This window comes from Salvelinus fontinalis, chromosome 32, assembly GCF_029448725.1.
Source record: "Salvelinus fontinalis isolate EN_2023a chromosome 32, ASM2944872v1, whole genome shotgun sequence".
In the NCBI taxonomy this organism is placed as follows: Eukaryota; Metazoa; Chordata; class Actinopteri; order Salmoniformes; family Salmonidae; genus Salvelinus; species Salvelinus fontinalis.
Genome location: NC_074696.1, coordinates 6,754,629 through 6,782,395, shown reverse-complemented (window position 1 = coordinate 6,782,395; position 27,767 = coordinate 6,754,629). Strand labels below are relative to the sequence as shown.

The 27,767-nt window shown below is 43.8% G+C and overlaps 1 protein-coding gene across 1 annotated transcript; it reads right to left on the bottom strand.

Annotated features, from left to right (window-relative positions):
* Nucleotides 1–6,474: 6,474 nt before the first annotated feature.
* Nucleotides 6,475–27,436, bottom strand: LOC129830657 (sodium-dependent neutral amino acid transporter B(0)AT1-like). Its single transcript, XM_055893252.1, has 12 exons — nt 26,928–27,436; nt 13,049–13,189; nt 12,494–12,631; nt 12,035–12,216; nt 10,946–11,056; nt 10,716–10,828; nt 10,375–10,503; nt 9,298–9,454; nt 8,511–8,715; nt 8,130–8,289; nt 7,353–7,515; nt 6,475–6,882 (listed from the first exon to the last, which is right to left on the bottom strand). Exons 1-12 carry the CDS (start codon nt 27,127–27,129, stop codon nt 6,676–6,678), a joined length of 1,908 nt encoding a protein of 635 aa, XP_055749227.1. The 5' UTR covers nt 27,130–27,436; the 3' UTR covers nt 6,475–6,675.
* Nucleotides 27,437–27,767: the final 331 nt, after the last annotated feature.

Below are 27,767 nucleotides of genomic sequence, written 5' to 3'. Positions count from 1 at the left end.
GTGAAAGGGGAGCGAATAAGACCAGTCAAAGTAGTGGCTCAGCTGAAAGCCTTTAGTTTAGTCATGCGCGTGGCCGTGAGCGCGAGCTCCGTTCCCTTTCCTTTCTAATGAAAACAGTATTGTCCGGTTGAAACATTATTGAATATTTATGATAAAAACACCCTAAGGCTTGATTAGAAACATTGTTTGACATGTTTCTACGAACTCAAATGGAACTTTTTTGACTTTTCGTCTAGACTTTGTGCATTTGGATTACTGGACTAAACGCGCAAACAAAAAGGAGGTATTTGGACATGAATGTGAACTTTATCGAACAAAACAAACATTTATTGTCTAACATGGAGTCCTGGGAGTGCCATCAGATGAAGATCATCAAAGGTTAGTGATACATTTTATTGCTATTTCTGACTTTTGTGACACCTCTCCTTCTTTGGAAAATGGCTGTATGGTTTTTGTGGCTAGGCGCTGTCCTAACATAATCGCATGGTGTGCTTTAGTCGTAAAGCCTTTTTGAAATTGGACATTGTGGTTGGATTAACAAGAAGTTTATCTTTAAAATGGTGTCTAATACTTTTATGTTTGAGGAATTTTAATTATGAGATTTCTGTTGTTTGAATTTGGTGCCCTGCAATTTCACTGGCTGTAGGCCAAGTGTTCCACTAGCGGAACTCCCTTACCAGTAAGCTTAAGAGTCTATTGACCTGTATGTCGATCCAATTAACATAATAATAAAAACATAAAGTGTCGACGAAACAAGTTTATTTCTAAAGAGGCAGGCAAACGACAGGTCAAAGGCAGGCAGAGGTCAGTAATCCAGTGAGGCGAGGTACAAAACGGCAGGCTCAGGGTCAGTGCAGGCAGAACGTGCAACACCAGGGAGGACTTGAGAACAGGAGCAAGAACCAACAGGAGCAGGGGAACAAACGCTGGTAGGTTTCACGAAACAAAACGAATTGGCAACAGACAAACAGAGAACACAGGGGATAATGGGGAAGATGGGCGACACCTGGAGGGGGTGGCGACAAGCACAAAGACAGGTGAAACAGATCATGGTGTGACACATTCAAGAGTTTTTTTTTGTTGTTGCTATTTTCTACATTGTAGAATAATTGTGAAGACATAAAAACTATGACATAACACATATGGAATCATGTAGAAACCAAAAAAGTGTTTAACAAAATAAAATATATTTTATATTTGAGATACTTCAAAGTAACTTTTGTCTTGATTACAGCTTTGCACACAATTGGCATTCTCTCAACCAGATTCATGAAGTAGTCACCTGGAATGCATTTCAATTAACAGGTGTGCCTTGTTAAAAGTTAATTTGTGGAATTTCTTTCCGTCTAAATGCGTTTGAGCCAATCAGTTGTGTTGGGACAAGGTAGGGGGGTATACAGAAGATAGCCATATTTGGTAAAAGACCAAGTCCATAATATGGCAAGAACAGCTCAAATATGCAAAGAGAAACGACAGTCCTTCATTACTTTAAGACATGAAGGTCAGTCAATCCTGAAAATTTCAAGAACTTTGAAAGTTTCTTCAAGTGCAGTTGCAAAAACTATCAAGCGCTATGATGAAACTGGCTCTCATGAGGACCGCCACAGGAAAGGAAGACCCAGAGTTACCTCTGCTGCAGAGGATAAGTTCATTAGAGTTACCAGCTTCAGAAATTGCAGCCCAACACGACGGTGATCCTCAACAAAGTGGCCCCACAGGGTGTGCTTAGTCCCCTCCTGTACTCCAAATTCACCCACAATTGTGTGACCATGCACGTCATCAACACCACGACAGCTTGATCACCGGTGACGATGAGTCAGCCTATAGGGAGGAGGTCATTAAACCGGGCAGTGTGGTGCCAGAGCAACCTCTCCCTCAACGTCAGTAAGATCAAGGAGCTGATCGTGGACTAGAGGAAACGGGCACACCCCCATTCACGAGGCTGTAGTGGAGCAGGTCAAGAGCATCAAGTTCCTCAGTGTCAAAATCACTAAAGACTTAAAAATAAATATATTTTATTTAACCAGGCAAGTCAGTTAAGAACACATTCTTATTTACAATGATGGCCTACACCGGCCAAACCGGATGACTCTGGGCCAATTGTGTGCCGCACTATGGGACTCCCAATCACGGCCGGTTGTGATACAGCCTGGAATCGAACCAGGGTCTATAGAGACGTCTCTACGATTGAGATGCAGTGCCTTAGACCGCTGCGCCACTCGGGTGCCCGAGGGTCCAAACACACGCACACAGTCGTGAAGAAGGTGTGACAGCGCCTCTTCCCTCTCAGGAGGTTGAAAAAGTTTGGCATGTGCCCTCAAATCCTCAAAGTTCTACAGCTGTACCATTGAGAGCATATTGACTGCTCTGAAGCATCACTGCTTGGTACGGCAACAGCACTGCCCTCGATCGCATGGTGCTACAGAGGATGGTGCGGACAGACCAGTACATCACTGGGACTGAGCTCCTCGCCATTCAGAACCTCTATATCATGCAGTGTGAAAATCATTAAAGACTCCAACCACCCAAGCCATAGACTATTCTCTCTGCTTCCGCACGGCAAGCGGTAGTGCTGCATCAAGTCTGACACCAACAGGCTCTTGGACAGCTTCTATCCCCAAGCAATAAGACTAATCAATAGCCAACAAAATAGCAATGATAGAGCTTGAAGAGTTTTGAAAAGAATAATATGCAAATAGAGACTTACCCAGAAAGACTCACAGCTGTAATAGCTGCCAAAGGTGATTCTAACATGTATTGATTCAGGTGTGTGAATAGTTCTGTAAATGTTGGTGAGAAAAATATATTTTGAATCCATTTCAAATTCAGGCTGTAACACAGCAACATGTGTAATAAGTTAAGGGGTATGAATACTTTCTGAAGGCACTGTACATATCTACCTCAATTACCTCGTACCCCTGCTCATCGACTCAGTACTGGTACTTCCTGTATATAGCCATGTTATTACCTCGTACCCCTGCTCATCGACTCAGTACTGGTACTTCCTGTATATAGCCATGTTATTACCTCGTACCCCTGCTCATCGACTCAGTACTGGTACTTCCTGTATATAGCCATGTTATTACCTCGTACCCCTGCTCATCGACTCAGTACTGGTACTTCCTGTATATAGCCATGTTATTACCTCGTTCCCCTGCTCATCGACTCAGTACTGGTACTTCCTGTATATAGCCATGTTATTACCTCGTACCCCTGCTCATCGACTCAGTACTGGTACTTCCTGTATATAGCCATGTTATTACCTCGTACCCCTGCTCATCGACTCAGTACTGGTACTTCCTGTATATAGCCATGTTATTACCTCGTTCCCCTGCTCATCGACTCAGTACTGGTACTTCCTGTATATAGCCATGTTATTACCTCGTTCCCCTGCTCATCGACTCAGTACTGGTACTTCCTGTATATAGCCATGTTATTACCTCGTACCCCTGCTCATCGACTCAGTACTGGTACTTCCTGTATATAGCCATGTTATTACCTCGTTCCCCTGCTCATCGACTCAGTACTGGTACTTCCTGTATATAGCCATGTTATTACCTCGTACCCCTGCTCATCGACTCAGTACTGGTACTTCCTGTATATAGCCATGTTATTACCTCATTCCCCTGCTCATCGACTCAGTACTGGTACTTCCTGTATATAGCCATGTTATTACCTCGTACCCCTGCTCATCGACTCAGTACTGGTACTTCCTGTATATAGCCATGTTATTACCTCGTTCCCCTGCTCATCGACTCAGTACTGGTACTTCCTGTATATAGCCATGTTATTACCTCGTTCCCCTGCTCATCGACTCAGTACTGGTACTTCCTGTATATAGCCGAGCTATCATTACTCATTGCTATCATAGATGTATTTCTTCCTTGTATTACAATTTTTTTCCCTTATTATTATTGTAATTTTTGTATTGTCTTCTGTATTGTTGGGAAGGGCTCTTTAGTCTACACATGTTGTTTACGAAGTGTGACAATTTAAATTAGATTTGATTTGATTTAAACCAAGAGAAGTAGGGCTAATGTGTAACTTTAAACACTTCCCATAAACAGACAGACGTAGTGCTGACGTGTAACAGAAACACATAGGGCTGACGTGGTTTATTGGTTACATAACCTGTGTTCTGTAGCTGGAGGACTGGAGTTGGGAACCACTGTTCTAGTGTATATATGTTGATGATACAATGTATCCATTACATGTACTGGTATTGTGTGGTGTGCCATGCAATATACTGCTCCAATGAAATATACTGCTCCAATGAAATATACTGCTCCAATGAAATATACTGCTCCAATGAAATATACTGCTCCAATGCAACATACTGCTCCAATGAAATATACTGCTCCAATGAAATTTACTGCTCCAATGAAATATACTGCTCCAATGATATATACTGCTCCAATGAAATATACTGCTCCAATGCAACATACTGCTCCAATGAAATATACTGCTCCAATGAAATATACTGCTCCAATGAAATATACTGCTCCAATGAAATATACTGCTCCAATGAAATATACTGCTCCAATGAAATATACTGCTCCAATGAAATATACTGCTCCAATGAAATATACTGCTCCAATGAAATATACTGCTCCAATGAAATATACTGCTCCAATGCAACATACTGCTCCAATGAAATATACTGCTCCAATGAAATATACTGCTCCAATGCAACATACTGCTCCAATGAAATATACTGCTCCAATGCAACATACTGCTTCAATGATTTTCTCACACATCCTTTGAAATATACTGCTCCAATGATTTTTCTCACACATCCTTTGAAATATACTGCTCCAATGATTTTTCTCACACATCCTTTGAAATATACTGCTCCAATGATTTTTCTCACACATCCTTTGAAATATACTGCTCCAATGATTTTTCTCACACATCCTTTGAAATATACTGCTCCAATGATTTTTCTCACACATCCTTTGAAATATACTGCTCCAATGATTTTTCTCACACATCCTTTGAAATATACTGCTCCAATGATTTTTCTCACACATCCTTTGAAATATACTGCTCCAATGATTTTTCTCACACATCCTTTGAAATATACTGCTCCAATGATTTTTCTCACACATCCTTTGAAATATACTGCTCCAATGCAACATACTGCTTCAATGATTTTCTCACACATCCTTTGAAATATACTGCTCCAATGCAACATACTGCTTCAATGATTTTCTCACACATCCTTTGAAATATACTGCTCCAATGCAACATACTGCTTCAATGATTTTTCTCACACATCCTTTGAAATATACTGCTCCAATGCAACATACTGCTTCAATGATTTTCTCACACATCCTTTGAAATATACTGCTCCAATGCAACATACTGCTTCAATGATTTTCTCACACATCCTTTGAAATATACTTATTCATGTCACTGAGGGAAAGAGGGGAAAGTATAACACTCTGTCCGGATATGTTATTGTCAGACATCAGGGATCCTCTGGGAGGAGAAGAGACACAGTCTGAAGAAGAAGAAGTCTGAGAAGAGACACAGTCTGGTACGAGTCACCATGACAGCCGTGAGTTGGGGGGAGGAGTGAGGAATTTGGGGCAGAGGTCAGGTTAGATGAATTGTGGGAGAACATATATCACTAATCTTCTGGACAGCAACAGAGGTGTATTGGCTGTTCAGATGTGTAAGGAGGAGACTCAGCATAGGGGAAAGGGTTAAATATCAGTGCTTGTGTGAATATGTTCCTCGTCTTATGCAGCTGTATCGATCCAACTGGGGGAATAAACTTGGTTTGAGCTCAAGTAAGTTTTAATAGGTTAATTTAGAACCTAACAAAACATAGGCAAACAATGTATTTCACTTGAAAAAAATGAAAGGAGAGACTCAAACTCTAGGAGCTCAGATGCAATAATTTAATAAGTTAATATTCAACGTTTTGGCAGACAAGTGGTCTTCGTCAGGGTATAATCACAAACCCTGCGGGGTGACTAGTTTATACAGTGTCAAAGGACACACAAAGGTGTCTGTAATCATGGCCGGGTGTGGCCTGATATCATTGGTTAATACGTTAAAATAGCATACACAGAAACAATTTGCCAATATTTGTTCTAAATATGTTTTGATAATCTATTATAATAACACTATATTCACATGAATTAATCTGTACATTCTGCACCATAATTCATAAGAACATGTCATTCCAGAATGCAACAATAAGACAATTCTACCATTATCTGATGGTATGTGGGTGTTTCGTTGCACCCGAAACCCGAAACAAAACAACAAAACCCCTCTTACAGAAATATCAGTGAAATTACAGATGATCACATAGAGAAATACAGCTAACAGTGTCATTGCACTGGTGTGGTCTTTGTGGAATGACCAAGAGACATTGCAGACAATTTCATATATATTCCTGGATGTTCTTAAAAACGGTTTCCTTTGCGTCATAACCTAAAAGGGTTACGGTCGATCCCATTTCAATTCGGTAAATTCAGGTGCCCATTTATAAACAGTTTTTTTTTTCAATTGTTAAATTTACTGGAATGACTTAATTAAAATGGAATTGACCTCAAACCTTTTTTGGGGGGGGACCAATCATTTTGGATGTTTACTCTACTTTTTTAAACTCCAGTGTTGTGTCATAGTGTTGTCCCATATGATGTTGGCTGTGTGGTAATTCTACGACATTTCCGTAGTATACATCTGAACTTTGGCAGAGACCGTGTCGACTTCTGCCCCGTAGACATTTTTGTCGGAGCAACGTCTCTGTATGAGTTTGAATAGGGCCGTGCCTGGCACCACCAGACTGGGGATTCCTGCCAGGATAAAGATGATGACGTAAATCCAAGCAGGATACTCCAGCACCTCCAGAGTGGGGAAGTCCTCCTGCAGATCACAGAGATGGGAAATAAGTCTGTGAGAAGGACGCTCTAGCATGCTACACGTTGGTGGTGGATGAGGGGAGTTTCTCCTCTTACAGCGGTTTGACATCTGGAAAAGCACTATATTAATGCTATCAGTTATTATTATTAATATCGAGAAAGAAAAAATATACTACTATATGTGACAGGTTTAGTTCCCCTTGACTCCTGTTTCAAACCAAGGGGGTGGCGTAGTCTAGCAACACCTAGTGTTCAGTTACACAATAGGTTATCATCTGGGAGGGATTAGAACTTGGGTCCGTATTCATTAAGTGTCTTAGAGTTGGAGTGCAGATCTAGGATCAGCTCCTTCCTGTCCATGTTATCGTGTTTGTTGTGATCTCAAAAGGTAAAACTGATCATAGATCAGTAATCCTACTCTGAGACGCTGTATCAATACGGCAAACAGATTTGAACGTAGTGGAGAAACATTACCGAGCTTGGATTCCAGGCGATGTAGGTGACGTTGGAGCTGACTTTGGTGACGAAGTAGAAGACGAAGATTACTAAGACGATTAAAGGGCTGACGAACCTCCAGGTCACCTGCCAGAACAGGTTGGGCTTGTGACCAATCATGAACTCTATGTCTGCGTTAAACCTGTAGAAGAAGACTTCATTAACTCATGGAGGAAGGACATGTGTCTCCTGCTGTACTCAACCCCTCTGACACAGACAAATGCAGACATGTTGGAGAGGCTGGGTGGGGGCTTTAGGGGGGACGAGGAGAGGCTGGGGGGGGGGGGGGGCTTTAGGGGGGACGAGGAGATGCTGGGGGGGGGCTTTAGGGGGGACGAGGAGAGGCTGGGGGGGGGGGCTTTAGGGGGGACGAGGAGAGACAAAACGTACGCATCAGTTTCAGACCTCTCTTGAACCGATCACTGTTTGACGCTCATCAGGAACACAAGCAATTGGGTGCAGCATTAACCTTTGGTTACTACATTTACATGCCAACTTTGTAGCCTCGTTAAACCAGCCTTATCTTGGAATCTCACATTTTGATTCACTTCACATATCAAGAGAAGTCGAACAGAACATGAGCTTGCAAGATCAGGCTGGGTTAATGAGGCTACCAACTTTGGCATCATTAAGATGGACATACATTAGTTAGTTAGCTGTTGCCAAAATTCACAGCTACTTGGATTGATTTCTGTGGTGGCTAATGCCTCAAAAAGGTTGTGGTGGATCGGGGAGGAAGAGGAGGCGAACACTCACCTGTCTATGCCATAGATGTAGACCACAGCTATCATCTCACAGAAGGCGATGACTAGGAGAGGGATGGAGCCGGCAAAGCTGTCGAACAGAGCCAGCCAGTAGTTACCAGAACTCTGAGCAAATATCAGGGCAATGATGAATGACACCAGACAGACAATACCTGAAACAGAAGACACAAACGCTGAGTTATTTCTTCAAGGAACATTTGACCAGTGGTCTTCATCTTTAGTCCTGGAGAGCTACTGCATGTGCAGGTGTTTGTTCCAGCCCAGCACTAAGCTCACCAGGACAGGAGATAGAGACCCCTTCATTGGAAATGTATATTGCGCCATGCGTCCATCGATATCCCGGGTCTCAATTGATTAGAGCAAAGTTATTTACCAGTGATCGCCTCCTTAGGCCACCGTTTAGGGAAGATGTTGAGATCCTGAAGAGGCACCACCGTTCCTTCTATGCTGCCAAACATGGTGGACAGTCCCAGACAGAAGAGCATGATGAAGAACAGGATGGACCAGAGAGGAGAGACAGGCATCTTGGTGATGGCCTCTGTGAACACGATAAAGGCCAGACCAGTTCCCTCCACACCCTATTGGAAGACAATGACTCACCGTCAGGGCAAACATGACTAAAAACAGATCCATAGATAAACAGTAAAGAGTTTGGCATACTTTTCTCCATGTTGCCATGACTAACATGTCGGCAATTGAAATGGGGTGAAAGGCTTTTCATTTCTGGTGACCGACCATACATCACTGAGGAAAGTCTGACATTTCACTACCTGACTGAGGAAAGTCTGACATTTCACTACCTGACTGAGGAAAGTCTGACGTTTCACTACCTGACTGAGGAAAGTCTGACGTTTCACTACCTGACTGAGGAAAGTCTGACGTTTCACTACCTGACTGAGGAAAGTCTGACGTTTCACTACCCGACTGAGGAAAGTCTGACGTTTCACTACCCGACTGAGGAAAGTCTGACATTTCACTACCTGACTGAGGAAAGTCTGACATTTCACTACCTGACTGAGGAAAGTCTGACATTTCAATACCTGACTGAGGAAAGTTTGACATTTCACTACCTGACTGAGGAAAGTTTGACATTTCAATACCTGACTGAGGAAAGTTTGACATTTCAATACCTGACTGAGGAAAGTTTGACATTTCACTACCTGACTGAGGAAAGTTTGCAAGTCGCAGGTTTTGAGGTCCAGACTCCGGATGATCTCTGGGAAGGTGCCGTTTAGATTCTGCAGGGATTCTGCATAGTTGCCTTCTGTGATGTTGCCCTCAGGAAGGTTGAAAGTATTCAACAGGGCCAAGATGTTTCTGTATGGGACAACACACAGAGACAGTAAGGTTGAGATTGAGGTAGGTCCAAGATGTTTCTATATGGGACAACACACAGAGACAGTAAGGTTGAGATTGAGGTAGGTCCAAGATGTTTCTGTATGGGACAACACACAGAGACAGTAAGGTTGAGATTGAGGTAGGTCCAAGATGTTTCTGTATGGGACAACACACAGAGACAGTAAGGTTGAGATTGAGGTAGGTCCAAGATGTTTCTGTATGGGACAACGCACAGAGACAGTAAGGTTGAGATTGAGGTAGGTCGAGTACGAACTGTTTATCAGGTTTAACCATTTGCCCAAACAATAATACACAACACTAATCAATAATCAATAATACACAACAACAATAATACACAACACTAATCAATAATCAATAATACACAACAATAATAATACACAACACTAATCAATAATCAATAATACACAACAACAATAATACACAACACTAATCAATAATACACAACAATAATCAATAATACACAACAACAATAATACACAACACTAATCAATAATACACAACACTACTCAATAATACACAACACTAATCAATAATACACAACACTAATCAATAATCAATAATACACAACAACAATAATACACAACACTAATCAATAATACACAACACTAATCAATAATACACAACACTAATCAATAATACACAACACTAATCAATAATACACCAAACCACAAGGCCACTACGTGCTAGAATTCGCTAGCAATGCACGTTGCAGAATATCAAGACAAGCAAAACATCATAACGAAATTATCATTGTTTTGAGACAGTTCTCTTCGTCCATTCAGTGCCGTTTCTTTCCCGGAAACAGACTAAAACCTGAGTCCTGGCCTAAAAAACAGCAAAGCTCAGAGCCCCAACGTAGCCTGAATGAAAACACGTACCCTTCGAGACAGTCGTCGAACCTCTCTGTGGCCCTGAAGCCTATGATAGAGTAGATGACAGTAGCAGCGTAGACTGATGTGAAGCCGTTGATGAAGGAGATGATCACGGCATCCTGCTCACAGTTGTTGCTGGAGAAACAGAAGAGCGGAGTCCATTGAAGAGTCCAGATAGATGTGTCTATCACTATGTGTAAATATAGGATTGCGTCCCAAATTCCCTACTACATAGTGAACTCTTCTTGACCAGGTCTTATAGGGTTCTGGCCAAAAGCAGTGCTGTATGTAGTAGGGAATAGGGTCCCGTTTGGAACGAAGTCGTCGATAACTCTTTGGTCACTTACTGTACAGAGTTGTAGCTGGAGAAGGAGATGAGACCTCCAAAGGCCAAGGAGAAAGAGTAGAACACCTGGGCGCCTGCATCCAGCCAGGTAGACGGGTTCATCAACTCATTTAGCTAGGACAAGACAATCATCAATGTATACTGCCACACAACAAAGGGATATCATACCTGAAAACATCTGAGAAACTTTGATTTTGGGGTTGAACTGTCACTTTGAGAGGAAATACGTACATCAGGTGTGAAGAGGAACTTGATTCCATCCAGAGAACCTTTGAGAGTCAGTCCTCTGATCAGGAAGATGGTGAGGACCACGTATGGCAGAGTGGATGTTACGTACACTGCCTGTGATGACAGAGAGGGTAGAATCACCTTGTCATCGATGAGGTGAACTATGCACTACTTTCCTATCCAATAAATAACACTAAAATGTTAAATAAATACCATGTTGTGGAAAACGCTTCCAACTAAGTCTAGAATCCTGTCTGAACGGAACCAGAAGAGATGGTGTATTGTACCTTGCCAGTGGTCTCAATGGGACCGGGTATCGTACCTTGCCAGTGGTCTCAATGGGACCGGGTATTGTACCTTGCCAGTGGTCTCAATGGGACCGGGTAACGTACCTTGCCAGTGGTCTCAATGGGACCGGGTATTGTACCTTGCCAGTGGTCTCAATGGGACCGGGTATTGTACCTAGCCAGTGGTCTCAATGGGACCGGGTAACGTACCTTGCCAGTGGTCTCAATGGGACCGGGTATTGTACCTTGCCAGTGGTCTCAATGGGACCGGGTATCGTACCTTGCCAGTGGTCTCAATGGGACCGAGTAACGTACCTTGCCAGTGGTCTCAATGGGACCGGGTATTGTACCTTGCCAGTGGTCTCAATGGGACCGGGTATCGTACCTTGCCAGTGGTCTCAATGGGACCGGGTAACGTACCTTGCCAGTGGTCTCAATGGGACCGGGTATCGTACCTTGCTAGTGGTCTCAATGGGACCGGGTAACGTACCTTGCCAGTGGTCTCAATGGGACCGGGTATCGTACCTTTCCAGTGGTCTCAATGGGACCGGGTATCGTACCTTTCCAGTGGTCTCAATGGGACCGGGTAACGTACCTTGCCAGTGGTCTCAATGGGACCGGGTATCGTACCTTTCCAGTGGTCTCAATGGGACCGGGTATCGTACCTTTCCAGTGGTCTCAATGGGACCGGGTATCGTACCTTTCCAGTGGTCTCAATGGGACCGGGTAACGTACCTTGCCAGTGGTCTCAATGGGACCGGGTATCGTACCTTTCCAGTGGTCTCAATGGGACCGGGTATCGTACCTTGCCAGTGGTCTCAATGCCACGAAGGCAGCAGACGTACAACAGCAGCCAGGCACACAGTAGACACAACACCATCCACCACTGCAGTCCTCCAGAGTCCCCAATGGATGTGGACGTGTTGAGTGTGTCTCTGTACCAGAAATAATCCACTGGGGAACTCCGGGCGCATTCTGAGACCAAACCTACAGAGGGCAGCAAAAACACTGTTTAACCCAAAGGCCAGTCCAGCAGCATTCTGAGATCAGACCTACAGGGGGCAGCAAAAACACTGTCAAGCCCAAATGCCAGTCCAGCAGCATTAGCCTGATATTGACTTCTGTAGATCCAGCTAGATGCCTCATAAGATAAGGACCCTGAACATTTCATCATTAGACCCCTTTTGAGGTCTTAAAAACATTTGAGAAAATTTGATTTTTTTAGTTAACAGTGACTTTAAATCCATGCAGAATATGAACATACCTGTCAGGTTGGCATTGACAGGACACTGACTCCATGGCAGAGGGTTCTGGAAGGAGTTGAAGAAGTACCACATCACCCAGGCGATTATAGTGTTGTAGTACATACCCACCAGAAAGGAGACTAACAAGGAAGCGATGCCTGTAGGACACAATCATTCCAGATATCACCACATATAAGTGGTGCCCGAGGCCAGAGGAGGCTAATCGGAGGAGCAATAGAAGGATGGGCTCATTGTAATGGATGTCATGGAATTGATGGAATGGAGTCAAACATGTGGTTTCCATATGTTTGATGTGTTTGATTCGATCCATGTATTCCATTCCAGCCATTACAATGAGCCCATCCTCCTGGGCCTCTGGTCAAAATAGTTCACTATGTAGGGAATAGGAGGCCATTTTGGATGAAGGCCATAAGAAGGAGAAGATAGATACTCTACAATTATGATAATGTCACATCGAAGACCGCAGAACTTTCTTTTTTTTGACATCGGACGTTTAACTACATACTTCTCTAACAACAGTACGCAGGGATTTCTACTGTTTCTGTTGGACTCACCAACACCAGTCAGATGTGGGTTAATGGCCGTCCACACTCCCACACTGCCACTCCTGAGGCGCTGTCCGATAGCAAACTCCAGGTGCAGCAGTGGAATCCCCTCCAGAACCAGCAGGATCAGGAACGGGATCATAAACGCTCCTGGGAATGTGAGATATAAAAATAGGAATGACAGGTATCATAAAAAGCCTGATTCCAGATCTGTATGTACTGAAGCCAAGTTCTGGTATCAGGCTATTAAAGTCAGTAAAGTACACACACAAGGTCATCACACAGCTGTCCCCCCCCTTTTGGCCATTCAACCCCTGGACAGTCTTTACTCTGTCTCCACGGCAACAAGCATGTTTTTATTCATCACTGCCACAGTTATTATTATACAGTATTATTTCTATTTTTTTCAAATTACCATTCTCATTCTTTTATTTCACTAGTCCTGCAATGTTGGAGCTGGAAACCTAATATTTTCACTGTACCCTGCAATCACACCTCCAACACTGTACATGTGACTATTAAACAATCTGAACCTGAACAACATATAAGGGCATAGGGGGAGACTCAAATGCAGACACAGGATGGTTGAGCTCCGATATTTATCATAACAAAAGGGAGCAGGCAAACGGCAGGTCGGGGACAGGCGAGAGCTTATAAACCAGGTCCGAGTCCAAACAGTACTAGGGGATAGGTAGGTTCGTGGTCAGGACAGGCAGGGGTTCAGTGAACAGGTCCGAGTCCAAACAGTACTAGGGGATAGGTAGGTTCGTGGTCAGGACAGGCAGGGGTTCAGTGAACAGGTCCGAGACCAAACAGTACCAGGGGATAGGCAGGTTCGTGGTCAGGACAGGCAGGGGTTCAGTGAACAGGTCCGAGTCCAAACAGTACCAGGGGATAGGTAGGTTCGTGGTCAGGACAGGCAGGGGTTCAGTGACCAGGTCCGAGTCCAAACGGTACCAGGGGATAGGCAGTCTCGAGGTCAGAACAGGCGGAGTGGTCAGGCGGGTGGATTCAGTGTCAGGACAGGCCAGGGTCAAACCCAGGTGGGCTAGGAAAGAACCAGAGACTGGGAGGAAAAGATAGGAGCTAGGAAAGAACCAGAGGCTGGGGGGAAAAAAGATAGGAGCTAGGAAAGAAACAGAGACTGGGGAAAAGATAGGAGCTAGGAAAGAACCAGAGACTGGGGAAAAAGATAGGAGCTAGGAAAGAACCAGAGACTGGGGGAAAAGATAGGAGCTAGGAAAGAACCAGAGACTGGGGGAAAAGATAGGAGCTAGGAAAGAACCAGAGACTGGGGAAAAAGATAGGAGCTAGGAAAGAAACAGAGACTGGGGAAAAGGATAGGAGCTAGGAAAGAAACAGAGACTGGGGGGAAAAAGATAGGAGCTAGGAAAGAAACAGAGACTGGGGGAAAAGATAGGAGCTAGGAAAGAAACAGAGACTGGGGGAAAAGATAGGAGCTAGGAAAGAACCAGAGACTGGGGGGGGGGTGGGGAAGATAGGAGCTAGGAAAGAAACAGAGACTGGGGGGAAAGATAGGAGCTAGGAAAGAAACAGAGACTGGGGAAAAGGATAGGAGCTAGGAAAGAAACAGAGACTGGGGAAAAGATAGGAGCTAGGAAAGAACCAGAGACTGGGGGGAAAAGATAGGAGCTAGGAAAGAACCAGAGACTGGGGAAAAGATAGGAGCTAGGAAAGAACCAGAGACTGGGGGGAAAAGATAGGAGCTAGGAAAGAAACAGAGACTGGGGGAAAAGATAGGAGCTAGGAAAGAACCAGAGACTGGGGTGAAAAAGATAGGAGCTAGGAAAGAAACAGAGACTGGGGGAAAAGATAGGAGCTAGGAAAGAAACAGAGACGGGGGGAAAGATAGGAGCTAGGAAAGAAACAGAGACTGGGGAAAAGGATAGGAGCTAGGAAAGAAACAGAGACTGGGGAAAAGATAGGAGCTAGGAAAGAACCAGAGACTGGGGGGAAAAGATAGGAGCTAGGAAAGAACCAGAGACTGGGGAAAAGATAGGAGCTAGGAAAGAACCAGAGACTGGGGGGAAAAGATAGGAGCTAGGAAAGAACCAGAGACTGGGGGAAAAAGATAGGAGCTAGGAAAGAACCAGAGACTGGGGGAAAAGATAGGAGCTAGGAAAGAAACAGAGACTGGGAGAAAAAGATAGGAGCTAGGAAAGAACCAGAGACTGGGGGGGAAAGATAGGAGCTAGGAAAGAACCAGAGACTGGGAGAAAAAGATAGGAGCTAGGAAAGAACCAGAGACTGGGGGGGAAAGATAGGAGCTAGGAAAGAACCAGAGACTGGGGGAAAAAGATAGGAGCTAGGAAAGAAACAGAGACTGGGGAAAAAGATAGGAGCTAGGAAAGAACCAGAGACTGGGGGGAAATATAGGAGCTAGGAAAGAACCAGAGACTGGGGGGAAAAAGATAGGAGCTAGGAAAGAACCAGAGACTGGGGGAGAAAAGATAGGAGCTAGGAAAGAACCAGAGACTGGGGGAAAAAGATAGGAGCTAGGAAAGAACCAGAGACTGGGGGAAAAGATAGGAGCTAGGAAAGAACCAGAGACTGGGGGAGAAAAGATAGGAGCTAGGAAAGAACCAGAGACTGGGGGAAAAGATAGGAGCTAGGAAAGAACCAGACTGGGGGAAAAGATAGGAGCTAGGAAAGAAACAGAGACTGGGGGGGGGAAAGATAGGAGCTAGGAAAGAAACAGAGACCCCTGGTACTATTAATAAACAAAATTAGGCACATTTGTGCAGTCTTGATACAACATTTTGAACAGAAAAGCAATAAATGCAATGGTTCATTGGATCAGTCTAAAACTTTGCACATGCACTGCTGCCATCTAGTGGCCAAAATCTAACATTTGCCTAAGCTGGAATAATACATTGTGATCTTTCTCTTGCATTTCAAAGATGATTGAACAAAATAAAAAAATAAATTGAATGTTTTTTGTCTTTTGTATTATCTTTTACAAGATCTAATGTGTTATATTCTCCTACATTAATTTCACATTTCTACAAACTTCAAAGTGTTTCCTTTCAAATGGTATCAATAATATGCATATCCTTGCTTCTGGCCCTGAGCTACAGGCAGTTAGATTTTGAGGTATGTCATTTTAAGAGTTAACTCGTGTCGATGCAACCCACCCGGGGGTGTGTTTCCTTCATTGTGACATCCTGGAGTGGTCTAATTGTCTGCCACGACCTCTTTATGGGACATATGAAATTCTTATATGACATATTACTGCTATATGATTATAGTATTGTATGATATGATGAGTGTTCATCATTCTTTATCAATGTAACAATCATCAATTTCTAGGGAGTTTTTCCTAGCCACCGTGCTTCTACACCTGCATTACTAGCTGTTTGGGGTTTTAGGCTGGGTTTCTGTACAGCACTTCGAGATATTAGCTGATGTACGAAGGGCTATATAAAATAAATTTGATTGATTGATTGATCAATGTCAATAGCCCTGCCAAGATGGAACAACATGCTATTTTTACACTTTTCCCTTTTCCCACTACTTTAGACCAGAACCCTAAGGCACCCTATTCCCTATTTAGGGCTTTACTTTAGACCAAGGCCCATAGGGCTCTGGTAGTGCACTGTGGAGAGTATAGGGTGCCACTTGGGATGCAATTCTGTGAGAGCCTAGTACAGAGAGCCTGGTACAGAGAGCCTGGTACAGAGAGCCTGTTATGGAGAGCCTGGTCCAGAGAGCCTGTTATGGAGAGCCTGGTCCAGAGAGCCTGTTATGGAGAGCCTGGTCCAGAGAGCCTGGTACAGAGAGCCTGGTACAGAGAGCCTGGTACAGAGAGCCTGGTACGGAGAGCCTGGTACAGAGAGCCTGGTACAGAGAGCCTGGTACAGAGAGCCTGGTACAGAGAGCCTGGTACAGAGAGCCTGGTACAGAGAGCCTGGTACAGAGAGCCTGGTACAGAGAGCCTGTTACAGAGAGCCTGGTACAGAGAGCCTGGTACAGAGAGCCTGGTCCAGAGAGCCTGGTACAGAGAGCCTGTTACGGAGAGCCTGGTCCAGAGAGCCTGGTCCAGAGAGCCTGGTCCAGAGAGCCTGGTCCAGAGAGCCTGGTACAGAGAGCCTGGTACAGAGAGCCTGGTACAGAGAGCCTGGTACAGAGAGCCTGGTCCAGAGAGCCTGGTCCAGAGAGCCTGGTCCAGAGAGCCTGGTACAGAGAGCCTGGTACAGAGAGCCTGTTACGGAGAGCCTGGTCCAGAGAGCCTGGTACAGAGAGCCTGTTACAGAGAGCCTGGTACAGAGAGCCTGGTCCAGAGAGCCTGGTCCAGAGAGCCTGGTACAGAGAGCCTGTTATGGAGAGCCTGGTCCAGAGAGCCTGGTCCAGAGAGCCTGGTCCAGAGAGCCTGGTCCAGAGAGCCTGGTCCAGAGAGCCTGGTACAGAGAGCCTGTTACAGAGAGCCTGGTACAGAGAGCCTGGTACAGAGAGCCTGTTACAGAGAGCCTGGTCCAGAGAGCCTGGTCCAGAGAGCCTGGTACAGAGAGCCTGGTACAGAGAGCCTGGTACAGAGAGCCTGTTACGGAGAGCCTGGTCCAGAGAGCCTGGTCCAGAGAGCCTGGTCCAGAGAGCCTGGTACAGAGAGCCTGGTACAGAGAGCCCGGTACAGAGAGCCTGGTACAGAGAGCCTGGTACAGAGAGCCTGGTACAGAGAGCCTGTTATGGAGAGCCTGGTACAGAGAGCCTGGTCCAGAGAGCCTGTTATGGAGAGCCTGGTACAGAGAGCCTGGTACAGAGAGCCTGGTACAGAGAGCCTGGTACAGAGAGCCTGGTACAGAGAGCCTGTTATGGAGAGCCTGGTACAGAGAGCCTGGTACAGAGAGCCTGGTACAGAGAGCCTGGTACAGAGAGCCTGTTATGGAGAGCCTGGTACAGAGAGCCTGTTATGGAGAGCCTGGTACAGAGAGCCCGGTACAGAGAGCCTGGTACAGAGAGCCTGGTACAGAGAGCCTGGTACAGAGAGCCTGGTACAGAGAGCCTGGTACAGAGAGCCTGTTATGGAGAGCCTGGTACAGAGAGCCTGGTACAGAGAGCCTGGTACAGAGAGCCTGTTACAGAGAGCCTGGTACAGAGAGCCTGGTACAGAGAGCCTGGTACAGAGAGCCTGTTACGGAGAGCCTGGTACGGAGAGCCTGGTACGGAGAGCCTGGTACGGAGAGCCCGGTACGGAGAGCCCGGTACGGAGAGCCCGGTACGGAGAGCCCGGTACGGAGAGCCCGGTACGGAGAGCCCGGTACAGAGAGCCCGGTACAGAGAGCCCGGTACAGAGAGCCCGGTACAGAGAGCCCGGTACAGAGAGCCCGGTACAGAGAGCCCGGTACAGAGAGCCCGGTACAGAGAGCCCGTTACAGAGAGCCCGTTACAGAGAGCCTGTTACAGAGAGCCTGGTACAGAGAGCCTGGCCGGGGGCTGGGAGTAACCTCTGAAAGTCCAGTCCCCCATCAAGAGTATCCATGTGACAGCAGCTAAACAGAGCTAGATAAGGTGGTGGTTGTAAACGGAGTGGGGGGTGTAAACGGAGTGGGGGGTGTAAACTGGGTGAGGGGTGTAAACGGAGTGGGGGGTGTAAACGGAGTGGGGGGTGTAAACGGAGTGGGGGGTGAAAACTGGTTGGGGGGTGAAAACTGGGTGAGGGGTGTAAACGGAGTGGGGGGTGTAAACGGAGTGGGGGGTGTAAACGGAGTGGGGGGTGTAAACGGAGTGAGGGGTGAAAATGCGGAAGGGGAGATCAATGGAGTGTTAACAAGACAATACTATCTAAAAGTAAACTGTAGACCCATTACAATTTCCAAATCTATCTAAACGTTTAGTCTCATTTATAATCTCCACATCTATCTAAACGTTTAGTCTCATTTATAATCTCCACATCTTTCTAAACGTTTAGTCTCATTTATAATCTCCACATCTTTCTAAACGTTTAGTCTCATTTATAATCTCCACATTTTTCTAAACGTTTAGTCTCATTTATAATCTCCACATCTATCTAAACGTTTAGTCTCATTTATAATCTCCACATCTATCTAAACGTTTAGTCTCATTTATAATCTCCACATCTATCTAAACGTTTAGTCTCATTTATAATCTCCACATCTTTCTAAAAGTTTAGTCTCATTTATAATCTCCACATCTTTCTAAACGTTTAGTCTCATTTATAATCTCCACATCTTTCTAAACGTTTAGTCTCATTTATAATCTCCACATCTATCTAAACGTTTAGTCTCATTTATAATCTCCACATCTATCTAAACGTTTAGTCTCATTTATAATCTCCACATCTTTCTAAACGTTTAGTCTCATTTATAATCTCCACATCTTTCTAAACGTTTAGTCTCATTTATAATCTCCACATCTATCTAAACGTTTAGTCTCATTTATAATCTCCACATCTATCTAAACGTTTAGTCTCATTTATAATCTCCACATCTATCTAATCGTTTAGTCTCATTTATAATCTCCACATCTTTCTAAACGTTTAGTCTCATTTATAATCTCCACATCTATCTGAACGTTTAGTCTCATTTATAATCTCCACATCTATCTAAACGTTTAGTCTCATTTATAATCTCCACATCTATCTAAACGTTTAGTCTCAATTATAATCTCCACATCTTTCTGGTCTTGACCTGGAGTGTTTGACCTGCGACCCCATCAGGTGTTCCCAAACCTTTTTCTGACCTCCGACCCCATCAGGTGTTTCCCAAACCTTTTCTGACCTCCGACCCCATCAGGTGTTCCCAAACCTTTTTCTGACCTCCGACCCCATCAGGTTTTCCCAAACCTTTTCTGAGCTGCGACCCCATCAGGTGTTCCTAAACCTTTTCTGACCTCCGACCCCATCAGGTGTTCCCAAACCTTTTCTGACCTCCGACCCCATTTGAAACATGTTGATACTTTTTGATATTCTATGACAGTTTATTACAAATCAGTCTGACAGTATTTCAGTCTGAAGACAGTATTTTTTGAAGTGACTGAAATTACATCAGAAAGGTAGTGGGAAGTTCAGAAGACCATCAGGCAATAATTTGGTATGATCGTCTGTGTAGAAAAGAGCATCATCACTGTGGGCATTGTAGATGGAAACAGAAGACAAATACTTTTGTTGCCCCCCCCCCCCCGGAATAGACAGTGAAATGTAACTAATACAACTCTCAAGGTTAGGGAAGACACGACATAGCTGAAGATGAACAGCCAACGTTACGTAAACACTTGAACACGACTCAGCCATTTGAACTTGACTTGTATTTGACTTTAAAAAATGAATTACAACCGTGCCGCTACAATCTATAGCTGATAGGTGTCCTCACTAAGGAAACATAAACATGGGTGTGTCTATACAGGGTCTCCACAGGTCTTACACGTGTTACTACATAGATAGGCTACGTAGCTGCCCTCGTTGATCTCTGCCTGACTGAACTGTGGTCATATTCATTAGAACACACTGTAGAAAAACGTACCAAAACCCTTTTGCAACCGACAGGAAACACAAAGACAAATGGAACTCCTATATTATTTTTTTATTCTTATTTTAGAACAAATATTTTTTTCATTTTTGATTTTTGGAGGGAGGGGGGGGGGGGTGTAGGTCAGTTTAAAAAGTGCAGATTAGGTTGTAGATTCCATCAATGTAATTGTCTGCATCATTTCCAATCCCTTATATATATATTTGTTTTGTATATATACACACTGTACATACATACATATATTAACAAATATATTTTCCTTTATTATTTTCCCCTAACCCTACCCACCTCTCTCCTAATTAGAGTAAACTAATGGACAGCAACACTTAGGCTTCTACTTCCAGGTTATACATACTATATACATGTTACGGACACAGTATATTTTACATTCGTTTTTGGCTAAGAATATTATTATATTATTGTTTAATTGACTATGACTTTTCAAATCACCCAGCAGTGCAGAGTTAGCTCCAGGTAAATGTTTTCCTTCTTCAACCATTCCTGAACCTGCGTCCAGAAACAAGCTACATATGGACAGTACCAAAACAAGCTACATATGGACAGTACCAAAACAAGCTACATATAGACAGTACCAAAACAAGCTACATATAGACAGTACCAAAACAAGCTACATATAGACAGTACCAAAACAAGCTACATATAGACAGTACCAAAACAAGTTACATATAGACAGTACCAAAACAAGCTACATATAGACAGTACCAAAACAAGCTACATATAGACAGTACCAAAACAAGCTACATATAGACAGTACCAAAACAAGCTACATGGGGACAGTACCAAAACAAGCTACATATAGACAGTACCAAAACAAGCTACATATAGACAGTACCAAAACAAGCTACATATAGACAGTACCAAAACAAGCTACATATAGACAGTACCAAAACAAGTTACATATAGACAGTACCAAAACAAGCTACATATGGACAGTACCAAAACAAGCTACATATAGACAGTACCAAAACAAGCTACATATAGACAGTACCAAAACAAGCTACATATAGACAGTACCAAAACAAGCTACATATAGACAGTACCAAAACAAGCTACATATAGACAGTACCAAAACAAGCTACATATGGACAGTACCAAAACAAGCTACATATAGACAGTACCAAAACAAGCTACATATAGACAGTACCAAAACAAGCTACATGGGGACAGTACCAAAACAAGTTACATATAGACAGTACCAAAACAAGCTACATATAGACAGTACCAAAACAAGCTACATATGGACAGTACCAAAACAAGCTACATATAGACAGTACCAAAACAAGCTACATATAGACAGTACCAAAACAAGCTACATATGGACAGTACCAAAACAAGCTACATGTGGACAGTACCAAAACAAGCTACATATGGACAGTACCAAAACAAGCTACATATGGACAGTACCAAAACAAGCTACATATGGACAGTACCAAAACAAGCTACATATAGACAGTACCAAAACAAATGATCTAATGATTCTGTCTCCTCGCAGCAAAATCTGCAGAGCTGGGATGGTTGTATCCCCCATATATATATACAATTTTATTGGTTGCAAGAATTTTGTCCTAATGTCAAATGTCCTATATTCTCGCCCACGTGGAAATTCTGTAAGAGTAATGCATATGCCAATTATTTGCTGATTTTTCTTCTTTTTAAAGTTGTTACATTTGAAATGGATTATGATTGAAATGATCTCACAACCGAACATGAAGATTTCAGGGATAAAGGTAAATCCAAAGTGCATATTTATCACAATGCACTAGCCTTGACCTAAAGGTGGGTCCTCACCCACTGATTAGGAAACACTAGTGTTGACTAAGGTTTATTAACTATGGTGTTGGAGTGACTGTCGTAGATTAATCAGAATTAGTTGGGTAACATAGATAAGATGTATTATGTTCATCATATGCTTGTGAGATACTTGTCATTAGAATGTTTCCCTTTGGACTATAGGGTTGGCAGTTGCAGTTATCACTTCTTAGCTAGGGCTCAGTCACTTGAGGCCCAGAGAGGGGAGAGGACAGGCTTGTGTTCATATGTGAATGTGTCTGTACGTAACGGATTTCCTCCTCCTCTTCATCCGAAGAGGAGGAGCATGGATTGAACCAAGACGCAGCGGTGTGATACGACATGATATTTATTGAACAAAACAGAAAACACGACGAACACTTGAATAATTACAAAACAATAAACGACCTAGACGACGAACTTACATGAAACACGAAGAACGCATGAACAGGAAAACTGACTACATAAAACGAATGAACAAACAAAACCGAAACAGTCCCGTGTGGCGTAACATACACTGACACAGGAGACAACCACCCACAGCCAACAATGTGAAAACACCTACCTTAATATGGCTCTCAATCAGAGGAAATGAAAACCACCTGCCTCTAATTGAGAGCCATATCAGGTCACCCTTAAACCAACATAGAAACACATAACATAGACTACCCACCCAAACTCACGCCCTGACCGTCAAACACATACAAAATAACAGAAAACCGGTCAGGAACGTGACACTGTAACTATTCCTAAACCATGTGAAGGGATGGCGTGATTAATGGGGAACTAGTTAGTTGTCTCCACAATGTCTGTACGCTAGTCACTCCCTCCTTTTCCCATTGGGGGGAGGAGTATGGCAGTGTCTGGAACCATTGTATTACCCCTCTGATGTTGAACTTATCTTTCATAGTATATGACCTAGAGGTTCACTTCCCTTAGTGAGCTTCTCCAGGAGTGGGGAGAAGAGGGGGTGTATTTGAGATGGGAGTATCTAGAATTGACAATTGATACATGCCATTGGATGAGGTAATGAGGACCTCGTCCAAGAGACCAAACTGAACGATTATTTATAGCTAATGCTAACTGGCTATGGGATACTCCTCTTTCAAGAAAAAAGTTATTTGTAATGTCCCTAAGATCTGTGGTTTGTCATGTGAGTTGAGAGGGGTGTGTCTTGGCTATAAAAGATACTAAGAATTATTTTGTAGGCACTCTAAGAGAAATCATTTTATAGAGACTGAATTGATCTGAGAGTCAAAGGGCTATGGTGAAGCTCATATAACTAAAGATGGACTTTAAAATATAACTCTGACTTGTGTGTGGTTTGCTCTCTCATATTTGGTAACACAGGAAATTACCACGATAGGACACAGGGTTGATTAGCTCTGGTGTTGGAGGGACACAGGGTTGATTAACTCTGGTGTTGGAGGGACACAGGGTGGATTAACTCTGGTGTTGGAGGGACACAGGGTGGATTAACTCTGATGTTGGAGAGACACAGGGTTGATTAACTCTGGTGATGGAGAGACACAGGGTGGATTAACTCTGGTGTTGGAGGGACACAGGATTGATTAACTCTGGTGTTGGAGGGACACGGGGTTGATTAACTCTGGTGTTGGAGGGACACAGGATTGATTAACTCTGGTGTTGGAGGGACATAGGGTTGATTAACTCTGGTGTTGGAGGGACACAGCGTTGATTAACTCTGGTGTTGGAGTGACACAGGGTTGATTAACTCTGGTGTTGGAGGGACGCAGGGTCGATTAACTCTGGTGTTGGAGGGACACAGGGTTGATTAACTCTGGTTTTGGAGGGACACAGGGTGGATTAACTCTGGTGTTGGAGGGACACAGGGTTGATTAACTCTGGTGTTGGAGGGACACAGGGTTGATTAACTCTGGTGTTGGAGGGACACAGGGTTGATTAACTCTGGTGTTGGAGGGACACAGGGTTGATTAACTTTGGTGTTGGAGGGACACAGGGTTGATTAACTCTGGTGTTGGAGGGACACAGGGTGGATTAACTCTGGTGTTAGAGGGAGGTTTGATTAACTCTGGTGTTGGAGAGAGGTTTGATTAACTCTGGTGTTGGAGAGAGGTTTGATTAACTCTGGTGTTGGAGAGACACAGGGTTGATTAACTCTGGTATTGGAGGGACACAGGGTTGATTAACTCTGGTGTTGGAGGGACACAGGGTTGATTAACTCTGGTGTTGGAGGGACACAGGGTTGATTAACTCTGGTGTTAGAGAGAGGTTTGATTAACTCTGGTGTTGGAGGGACACAGTTTGATTAACTCTGGTGTTGGAGGGACACAGAGTTGATTAACTCGGGTGTTGGAGGGACACAGGGTTGATTAACTCTGGTGTTGGAGGGACACAGAGTTGATTAACTCGGGTGTTGGAGGGACACAGGATTGATTAACTCTGGTGTTAGAGGGACACGGGGTTGATTAACTCTGGTGTTGAGGGACACAGAATTGATTAACTCTGGTGTTAGAGGGACACAGAGTTGATTAACTCTGGTGTTGAGGGACACAGGGTTGATTAACTCTGGTGTTGGAGGGTCACGGGGTGTGTGCAGGCCTTTGTAATCACAGACACTGCTGTAGATTTGTTTCATCAGTTGGGTTTGAGCTGGGTTGTAACAAAAGCCTGCACATCCTCAGCTCACTGGAGTCTCCGAATGTGCTGTACTGTATGTTGGAGAAATGTTGTTGTTTTACTCTCTGCTTCTATCTGTGGGTCTTGAAATGAACAGTTCCCCCTGCAGGGGTCATATTCATTACAACACACTGTAGAAAAACGTACCAAAACCTTTTTGCAACCGTCCAAAAAACAAGCATTTCTTATTGGACATGTTTAGGTCGTCTCTCCCTGTTTCAAGCCCTATTCTTCCCTTCGCTGCGTAATTAACTTGACCACCTGTGAACCACAACATACCCAGTATGAAGTGACCAATAGTCGAAGTGAGATTCACTATATTTCTATTACGTAATAACTCTGTGCCTCAGTGGCATTAAGTCGGTGCTTTGATGTTATTTGGCAGTACGTCCAACCGGCCTCCAAACCGCAGACCACATGGTAACCACGCCAACCCAGGACGTCCACATCCGTCTTCTTCACCTGCTGGTGTGAGCCCGCACAGACAGCGGATGGAAACGGTGGGTTTGTTGCACAACTGAATCATTTCTACATGAACCTGTTGATGCTATAAAACACTGTGTGTTCAGTCACAGCGTCTGTTCACTATTCACACATACAGTACAAGAGTGTTAGATCATAGTTCACCCAAAATCACCCTAAATGGTGGTAGTAAACTCATCATAACGCTTTCTGTTTTTATGAGGGGTGTTTTTAACTGGGCGCTTTCCCCTGTCTCCTCTCCCAGAGAGATAATGTACTTCACTGTAAGACTATCCTCTCAAATGTATTTTGAGGGATAAAACTTGCCAAACGAGATCAACGAGGACGTAAAGGTTTTGCGTAGTCAGCTGTGAAATATATTTGTATTTAAAAAAAAAAAAAAAAAAAAAAAATTCAATTTCACATTTTTATTTTTTTAAATTTTAAATTTTCACATTTTTAGAATGAGTGTTCTTAGCTAGAATCATTGGTAATAATCTACACAACATCTGGCCCTTTTATCCTTTAACTGAAATCTCTGAATTTCCATGACTGAATAACTATCTGTTTATATGGATCAACTAGTGTTAGAGTACAAACACGTTCGTCTCTTTTAAGATATTGTTTTAAAGCTCTATGTGATTTCTACAGTTCCAATATGAGAAAGCTCCAGAAATGTAGTTATTGACACGTTTCACGCTCTTGAAATGAATCGCTCTGTTACAGTTACCTGAACCATTCCTACAGTAGGAGTCATTACAATAGTCCTATGTAGGAGTCATTACAGTAGTCATATGTAGGAGTCATTACAGTAGTCATATGTAGGAGTCATTACAGTAGTCCTATGTAGGAGTCATTACAGTAGGTCTATGTAGGAGTCATTACAGTAGGTCTATGTAGGAGTCATTGCAGTAGTCCTATGTAGGAGTCATTACAGTATGGCTATGTAGGAGTCATTACAGTAGACAATATGTAGGAGTCATTACAGTAGGACTATGTAAGAGTCATTACAGTAGTCCTATGTAGGAGTCATTACAGTAGTCCTATGTAGGAGTCATTACAGTAGTCCTATGTAGGAGTCATTACAGTAGTCCTATGTAGGAGTCATTACAGTAGGTCTATGTAAGAGTCATTACAGTAGGCAATATGTAGGAGTCATTACAGTAGTCCTATGTAGGAGTCATTATTGTGCAGACCTAAGTGTAATCAACAACCACATTAAAATACACTGGATCAACAATTTTTTTTATTACTTTCAGCGTTCATTCTTCTACTACACCCTCACCCTTAACCCACACAACTCTCCAAGGGCTGGTTTCCCAGGCACAAAATAAACCTAGTCTTGGACTAAAAAGCACTGTCAATTAAAATGCCCCATTAAACATGTTATATTGTCCAGGACTGGGCTTAATCTGTGTCCGGGAAACCAGCCCCAACTGTATAGCATAACCTACCTCCTCCATGGCTCTGACACAGGTAAGGGAACCTCCACACGTTCCCCAGCCCCACACAGAAGCCCACACAGGTCAGCATGTACTGGGTCTTGTTGTCCCATTTGGGCCTGTCCCCAGCCTCCTCTTTCTCCATCCTTTCCAGTTCCTGGTGGGACGGGATCCGGTCCTCCAGACCTGGGTTGGGCAGCTTGGGGAACCTCATGGTCGCCGGCTGGCAGGCTGTGGGGATCAGGTGGAGATCAGGTATCAGCCTAGAGAAAGCAGGTAATATCCACTAGGTATCTGCTGCTCATCAGGTTTCAGCCTAGAGAAAGCAGATAATTTCCACTAGGTATATGCTGCTCATCAGGTTTCAGCCTAGAGAAAGCAGATAATTTCCACTAGGTATATGCTGCTCATCAGGTTTCAGCCTAGAGAAAGCAGGTAATATCCACTAGGTATCTGCTGCTCCCACAACAAGAGATGTTTCCTGAGTGGGTAGTCGTCAGTCACAGAAAGAGACAGCAGAGGTGTGTGACAGTCACTTGTGCCCTTTAGTCTCTCTTTGTCTCTCTCTCTCTCTGTCTCTCTCTGTCTCTCTCTCTCCCTCTCTCTCTCTCATGCTCTCTCTCTGGTGCTGTCACTCTTTGTGTGGCGGGAATGAGTGGTACTGGCAAGCTCACCTTTTACCCATTGGTATCTGTGGTTCCATCTCTTGACCTGGTGATAACTATCCTCTATCAGCAAATAGATAGACATTGGAGATGGCGAGCAACGGGAGAATGTGTGTGTGGGCCATGTGTGTGTATTTATTGGGTGGAAAAGGATTTGGTGAGGCTGCCTTCCCAAATTAATGAATGA

What these genes read in the sequence shown, in the direction of transcription:
- LOC129830657 (XM_055893252.1), bottom strand. Translation starts at nt 27,129, where the DNA reads ATGAGGTTCCCCAAGCTGCCCAACCCAGGTCTGGAGGACCGGATCCCG. An exon ending in GCATTGAGACCACTGGCAAG is followed by an intron (nt 11,057 to 12,034) that starts GTACGATACCCG and finishes CTGTCATCACAG; the next exon opens with GCAGTGTACGTAACATCCAC. An exon ending in TGCAAACTTTCCTCAGTCAG is followed by an intron (nt 8,716 to 9,297) that starts GTAGTGAAATGT and finishes GTCTTCCAATAG; the next exon opens with GGTGTGGAGGGAACTGGTCT.